The sequence below is a fragment of the Conger conger genome, chromosome 3 (assembly GCF_963514075.1).
Source record: "Conger conger chromosome 3, fConCon1.1, whole genome shotgun sequence".
In the NCBI taxonomy this organism is placed as follows: Eukaryota; Metazoa; Chordata; class Actinopteri; order Anguilliformes; family Congridae; genus Conger; species Conger conger.
The window spans coordinates 82,434,966-82,442,465 of record NC_083762.1 but is presented as its reverse complement, the minus strand read 5'-3'; the positions used below and the strand labels follow the sequence as shown (position 1 = coordinate 82,442,465).

General features: G+C 46.6%; 1 protein-coding gene across 1 annotated transcript in view; it reads left to right on the top strand.

The window, feature by feature from the left end:
* The first annotated feature begins 2,415 nt into the window (after positions 1-2,415).
* The window catches only part of LOC133123695 (mannosyl-oligosaccharide 1,2-alpha-mannosidase IB-like), a 15,024-nt gene continuing 9,939 nt past the window's right edge, over positions 2,416-7,500 (top strand). Inside the window, exons 1-3 of the mRNA XM_061234172.1 lie at positions 2,416-3,322; positions 4,135-4,601; positions 7,483-7,500. The exon at positions 7,483-7,500 is cut by the window's right edge and continues 241 nt beyond it. Coding sequence (XP_061090156.1) covers positions 4,300-4,601; positions 7,483-7,500 — 320 coding nt within the window. The 5' untranslated portion in view covers positions 2,416-3,322; positions 4,135-4,299. The remainder of the gene's footprint in view (positions 3,323-4,134; positions 4,602-7,482) is intronic.

The window sequence follows — 7,500 nt, the reverse complement described above, 5'->3', positions numbered from 1 at the left end:
TAGTGTTGTGGTGCCACCCACTCGTCACTGATAACAATGTCATAGTGTTGTGGTGCCACCCACTCGTCACTGATAACAATGTCATAGTGTTGTGGTGCCACCCACTCGTCACTGATAACAATGTCATAGTGTTGTGGTGCCACCCACTCGTCACTGATAACAATGTCATAGTGTTGTGGTGCCACCCACTCGTCACTGATAACAACGTCATAGTGTTGTGGTGCCACCCACTCGTCACTGATAACAATGTCATAGTGTTGTGGTGCCACCCACTCGTCACTGATAACAATGTCATAGTGTTGTGGTGCCACCCACTCCTCACTGATAACAATGTCATAGTGTTGTGGTGCCACCCACTCGTCACTGATAACAATGTCATAGTGTTGTGGTGCCACCCACTCGTCACTGATAACAATGTCATAGTGTTGTGGTGCCACCCACTCGTCACTGATAACAATGTCATAGTGTTGTGGTGCCACCCACTCGTCACTGATAACAATGTCATAGTGTTGTGGTGCCACCCACTCGTCACTGATAACAATGTCATAGTGTTGTGGTGCCACCCACTCCTCACTGATAACAATGTCATAGTGTTGTGGTGCCACCCACTCGTCACTGATAACAATGTCATAGTGTTGTGGTGCCACCCACTCCTCACTGATAACAATGTCATAGTGTTGTGGTGCCACCCACTCGTCACTGATAACAATGTCATAGTGTTGTGGTGCCACCCACTCCTCACTGATAACAATGTCATAGTGTTGTGGTGCCACCCACTCGTCACTGATAACAATGTCATAGTGTTGTGGTGCCACCCACTCGTCACTGATAACAATGTCATAGTGTTGTGGTGCCACCCACTCCTCACTGATAACAATGTCATAGTGTTGTGGTGCCACCCACTCCTCACTGATAACAATGTCATAGTGTTGTGGTGCCACCCACTCCTCACTGATTCTGCCCCACAGTCAGCAGTAACCCTGCCGTGTACAAGGTAGGATGTATGGGTAAGTATGGAAATTATGTTTTCAGAAAATTACCCATGCAACAGGAATACTACCTGTCTCGTGCTTCTTTGGCCATCTACATTTCAGTCGCTCGACAACAAGTAGACCAAATGCTGTGTTGAGTACAACGTCCCAGCGGGGCGTCCCAACGTACAGCTTACTGCTTAAGGTAAATGCCTGGGACACGCAAGGTCGGTGGTTCTAATCCAGGTGTAGCTACAGTAAGATCCACACAGCCGTTGGGCCCCTGAGCAAGGCCCTTAACCTTGCATTGCTCCAGGGGAGGATTGTCTCTTGCTTAGTCTAATCAACTGTACGTCGCTCTGGATAAGAGCATCTGCCAAAATGCCAATAATGTAATGTAATGTCCCAGCATGCCCATTTGAATGTTTTGTCTGTTGTACTGCTCCATCTCAGACACTAGGGGGCAGCAGTGCCCTTTACTACTCATACCTCTTCAGTTCGTTGGGGAACATTAAAGGAAGACAGGCAAACGTCTCTGGAGCTGAAGTCCGGAGGTGCAGTTAATTCGGCGGCAGTAGTGATCCTCAACTACACAATCTTATTAAACGCGTTTATCCAGAGAAACAGGCGGAACATTAAATGTATCACTTGTTTGCTCCGCCCTCTCTTGTGCAACTGATTCAGATTAAAAGGATGATTAACTTTATTAAGTTTTTCTGGTTTAGTGTATCTTTTTGTTTGTGATGAAAAACTGAAAAAAGGCAGAGGAGGATGTTCCCTTTTTTGGAATTGCTGGAGAATGCATTGTGCTTTACAGTGCCAGTCTCCTCTTTTTCCGAGATTTAGTTCTAATTTAGTTCTGTGTCTATCTGTGACTCGATTACCTTGCTGTGCCACAGCCGGTCATATCTGGTCTGCTGGCTGACTAGAGGAATTTTCATCCGACGCGGTTTCTCACCCGTCGCTAGAGGAGGAAGAGAAGAATAATTATGAAATATTTGTTCAAATGTACCCGTTTTGGTAAGGGTTTTGAATGAAAATAAAAACATACATTTATAAAATCACAATTCGAAAGAAAGAGTAATATTTCAACTGTTTACTTTTTGTTAAATTGGCAGCAATTGATTGCAGCAACATCAAGCAAAAAGAAAAAAAAATTGCTTTCATATAATTCAATTAAAGCACTTAGCTGGAGTATGAAACCAATGTAGTTTGTATTTCCTTACAAGAAAAAAATTGAAGCAACCGACAGTTTGAGTTAAATGTCCAAGATTTATTTCAAAAATACTATATTTCGTAAACAGAGGCAATGGGCTGTTGTGACTAATTTTAGTCTACATCGCAACTACTTCGATCCTTTCAAAGTGATATCACACGCTACATATACATTTTGTGAATTGATAGACGCTCCCTTGGTCCCTCTCGCCCGCTCGCTGATGGGAAGTTGGAGGACCGAGAGGAGGAGCGGTTGCAGCAGCTAGTAGCTACATCTTTGAGGGAGAGCTACCGATGCTAATGCAATAAAACAGGGAGAAAGAGCGCCTTGTAATGCACAGCGCTGGAGAAATGTGGAGATTTTTTAAAAGCGTTGTCCGGACGCGATGAATTAGGGTGGCTGATTAATAATGTCGTTTTGTCTGTCAATGGCCGCAAGCTGATGCAGCGCCAGTCAGTCATCCCTACTACTCAGCTGCTGAAGTAACGTTAGCGAGCCACCCAAAGCAGCTTCTCTTGAGAAAGGGGCAACCGATTGTGTAGCTTGAGTACATTGTGTACCATACCAGAAGTCATCGTTTACGACCAAAAAAGATCTGGGTATAGATCTGCGCGAATTGATTTTTCCTCTCCGTTGAAGCGGCTATGTCGCAAATGCACGGGGGCTATCCTGCAAAGGCGCCGCCGACATCACCGGAGGCCTGGGCATAACATCGGGACATTCGCCGCAAGACTGGATTGATTCCAGAACAATGTTAAGGAAACTGAATAGTGTCTCCCCCAAACCAACTTGTAATTCTTCGCTTGCCATTCCATCGTTGCACAATAACCGCCGAGATGTGAAAATGGCCTGGATTTAGCCGTTTCGTACATTGGTTTTCTCTTGATTTAAGGATACGGTTGTTCCCGGAGAATCTGCTTAATTTAGCTTGCAAAATTACAGAAATCGAAACGGCTTGGTCGATAGCAAATTGGAATAACTGATATAATATCGGTCTAGCTAGTCGCTCTACGGATTTGATCCAGACTAGTTAAATTAGATGGCAGACTTAGGCATACTAGCCAACTAGCTTGCTAACGGACAACAACATCACGACAGGTAACTTATGGACCAGAATGCCAATAAAATCCACATGGTACGTTAATATAATTTTTTGCGAAACGGCTTGGTCGATAGCAAATTGGATTAACTGATATAATATCGGTCTAGCTAGTCGCTCTACGGATTTGATCCAGACTAGTTAAATTAGATGGCAGACTTAGGCATACTAGCCAACTAGCTTGCTAACGGACAACAACATCACGACAGGTAACTTATGAATGCCAATAAAATCCACATGGTACGTTAATATAATTTTTTGCTTGAGAGCGATATTTTATTCCCATTAGTGTTTTGTTGCACGATAGGGGTCTGGGTAATTCGGTGCATTAACTGCGTGCATGGTAAACCGTCACTTCTTATAGATGGCTTTTGATGCATTGCTGGAGGGCAAAATGCAACCTTGTTAACCGGCCGAAAGGTAGGCTATGTCCTATTACACCCAGTAGACCGGTGTGGATGGTACATGCACGTTTGTTAATCGGGGGTTGTAATGGTTAGAAACTGCCTCGGACCAGAAGCGTTCAGACTTGGTGTTCAGTTTGGAGTGCTCAGTTTCTGGGAAGCAAGGAGCCAGTAGTAACTGTAGCTATATGTTGGAATGCATGTACAGGTGAACGAAAGGTGGGGCCATGCAAGCGGACCTGACGAACAAGTTTTTTTTGCTTGTTTTGTGTTTGAATATACAAATGACAGTAAAATGAACATGGCATTATGTTCCGTTGTAGGCTTGGCAACTAATTGTAGGTTGCATGAAAAGGTAGCCTACTCTGAGGACTGTGTTTTTTTTTAAATAGATTTTTTCAATCTTAATTCAATCTAATCTAAATTTCGTTCTTGTTTTCACAGAATATTATCATGTCAGTCAGTTAGTTAATGGGGGAATATCGCTCCGTCTTCAATCAAAGGACGCCGCTTTATGCCTGAACAGAATACCGGTAGAAATGAGATCATAGCGCCGCAGATGAACGAAAACAGACTGTGATACTTATTCACCCGACTGACTGGATCATAATGACCACCCCGGCCCTTCTGCCGCTGTCGGGCCGCCGGATACCCACTCTGGCCCCCGGAGCCTCGTCATTCCCCCACCACAGAGCCACGTTGCGGCTCTCGGAGAAGTTCATCCTCCTCCTCATCCTGAGTGCCTTCATCACCCTCTGCTTTGGAGCCTTCTTCTTCCTCCCGGACAACTCCAAACACAAGCGCTTCGACCTGGGCTTGGAGGACGTGCTCATCCCGCACATCGATGCCAACAAGGAGGGGAAGGTCCAGATAATCCACGGGCCCGGGTGGCACGACGAACACCGTCACAGGTAAGGCCAGGTGTCTCTCCGCTGCTTGTCTTATACGCCGCCGCGGTGGACAGATTTCCGCAGTTTATGGATCAGTGCGTTGGGTGTGCTCTCATTATTGACCGCTCAATTAGAAATCAGATGTCAATAATAAACCAATTACAGCACATTTCCGTCCACAACAAACTGCAATGATGGTTCTATATGTATGTCACCGATTATGTTTATTTCTCCTTTCTCAAGATCCAACCAGGATTCAGCCGTGTTTCTTATACTGGCTTAGTTAGAGTAATGTTATTTACAGATCACAAAAATGTTCATGATGTGATCCAGGTGGAAACAGGTTGCGCTAGAAACGAGTTTAAGTTCCTGCATGTCCTGGAGTTGGTCCCTGGGCGCTGCACTGTGGCTGCCGACTGCTCCTAAGTAACCGGGATGGGTCAGATGACACATTACCCCACTGCTCCTAAGTAACTGGGGTGGGTCAAATGCAGAGGACACATTACCCCACTGGGTTCAATAAAGTACATCTCATCTGTCTATCCTTGTTCTGCTGGAGTATTTGGTTGAACTTTTCCATTGAGGAGATTAAAGGGACGCGTAACGCCTGTCACTGGTTCCCTGTGCTGATCTCTCTGTGAATGTGAAGGCGTTTCACAGGGCAGTTCAGTGCATTAACGTGCCATGCAGCTGTTTTATAAAGCGGTTCTATTGTCATAGGTCCTGATGCCCATGTTAGCGTTAGCGCTGGGGCTTGGTCCTGATGCCCATGTTAGCGTTAGCGCTGGGGCCTGGTCCTAATGCCCATGTTAGCGTTAGCGCTGGGGCCTGGTCCTAATGCCCATGTTAGCGTCAGCACTGGATGCTCAGCTCCTGGCCTACTTGTTCAGAGTTGCGTGAGGCGTTTCCCTGCTCCTGTCTCCTGGGTCCAGGAGCTCTGCTCCTCTGGAGCGTCGGAGGAAAATCTCTCTCTCCTCTCTCCAGAGCTCATCCCTGCCCTGCTGAGAGGGGAGGGGGGAGGAGAGAAGGAAGAGCTTCTAGAGGGGACGGGGGGGGGCGGACATGGTGCACCTCTGTGCTTACACTCGGAGCTGGAAGTGCTCGCATCACTGCCTGGCGGCGTTTGGGGGTTAGGGCCCCTGACTGCACTGCTGGACTTTCCAGGGGCCAGGAGAAAAAGGCCAAAGCGTTTTTAACACCCTTCCTGCGCTGCTCTCCAGGGTCCACCTCTCCTTGTTTCGTTTACGTAATGGGGATGTGTGATATTGTTGGAGTCGTAGTACGTAATGGGGATGTGTGATATTGTTGGAGTCGTAGTACGTAATGGGGATGTGTGATATTGTTGGAGTCGTAGTACGTAATGGGGATGTGTGATATTGTTGGAGTCGTAGTACGTAATGGGGATGTGTGATATTGTTGGAGTCGTAGTACGTAATGGGGATGTGTGATATTGTTGGAGTTGTAGTACGTAATGGGGATGTGTGATATTGTTGGAGTCGTAGTACGTAATGGGGATGTGTGATATTGTTGGAGTCGTAGTACGTAATGGGGATGTGTGATATTGTTGGAGTCGTAGTACGTAATGGGGATGTGTGATATTGTTGGAGTCGTAGTAGACTTGTCGGTGTGGGTTGGTAGGGAAAGGCTAGCTGGTGACCTGTGTGTGTGTACTGTACTGTAATGTGTGTGTGTGTACTGTAATGTAATGTGTGTGTGTGTGTTTTGAAATTGCAGTTGAAATAATACTTCCCTCTAGGGTCTTTCAGCACACTTATCTCTGGTTATGGGGATGCACTTTGTTGTACATCGCTCTGGATAAGAGCGTCTGCCAAATGCCAATAATGTAATGTAATGTAATGTGTGTGTACTGTACTGTAATGTGTGTGTGTGTGTTGTTTTAAGGATAAGCCAGGCAGAGTAGACCTTATTTACATGACCTTATTTACATTCCTGCTAAACCACTCAGCAAGGCACTGTGAGTCTGCATTTGTGTGAAATCAAGTGTACTGAGAAACAGCATGTGTTGTAACTTCACACAAAACCTGAAAAGTGACTTAAGATTGTCACCTTATTGGCGTACAGACATTGGTACATTGCACAATAATGTATATTGTGCCAGTGAATTAATGCTATAGTCTCACAAGAGAGCATTATATGTTTATAAACACACTTATATACTCACACACGCATACACTCACACACACACACTCACGCACGGTCACAACAGATGTTAGTATATATCTGTGCTCTGGTGTCAGTAAGCTGGTTTGCGAGTTGTATCCGGTGACTCTGAATGCCTGAATGCCGTCTCCCCCTGTGCCAGGCTCAGACGGGCTCACGCTCAGCCTGGTGAGTGGCCTTTTTGGGGCGATCACTGCTGCAGAACGTCTCCAAATGGAGAGAGAGGTTATACAGGAGGAGAGCAAATCTCTCATAGCTGACTACTGTACAATTGATGCTTCTCCATTCACCCATTCATTCACCCATTCATACACACACTCACACACCGACGGCGATTGGCTGCCATGCAAGGCCCCGACCAGCTCGTCAGGAGCATTTGGGGGTTAGGTGTCTTGCTCAGGGACACTTCGACACAGCCCGGGCGGGGGATCGAACCGGCAACCCTCCGACTGCCAGACGACTGCTCTTACTGCCTGAGCCAATGAGATGACTGCTCTTACTGCCTGAGCCATGTCGCCCCTGTTTTCTGTTTACGTCTCTCTGCCCACTTCCTGCCGTCCCTTTACTTCCTGTTTCCGTCTCTCTGCCCACTTCCTGCCGTCCCTTTACTTCCTGTTTCCGTCTCTCTGCCCACTTCCTGCCGTCCCTTTACTTCCTGTTTCCGTCTCTCTGCCCACTTCCTGCTCCCTGTCCGCTCACTTGCTCTGTGGTTTCCCTGCAGGGAGGAGGAGGAGAGTTT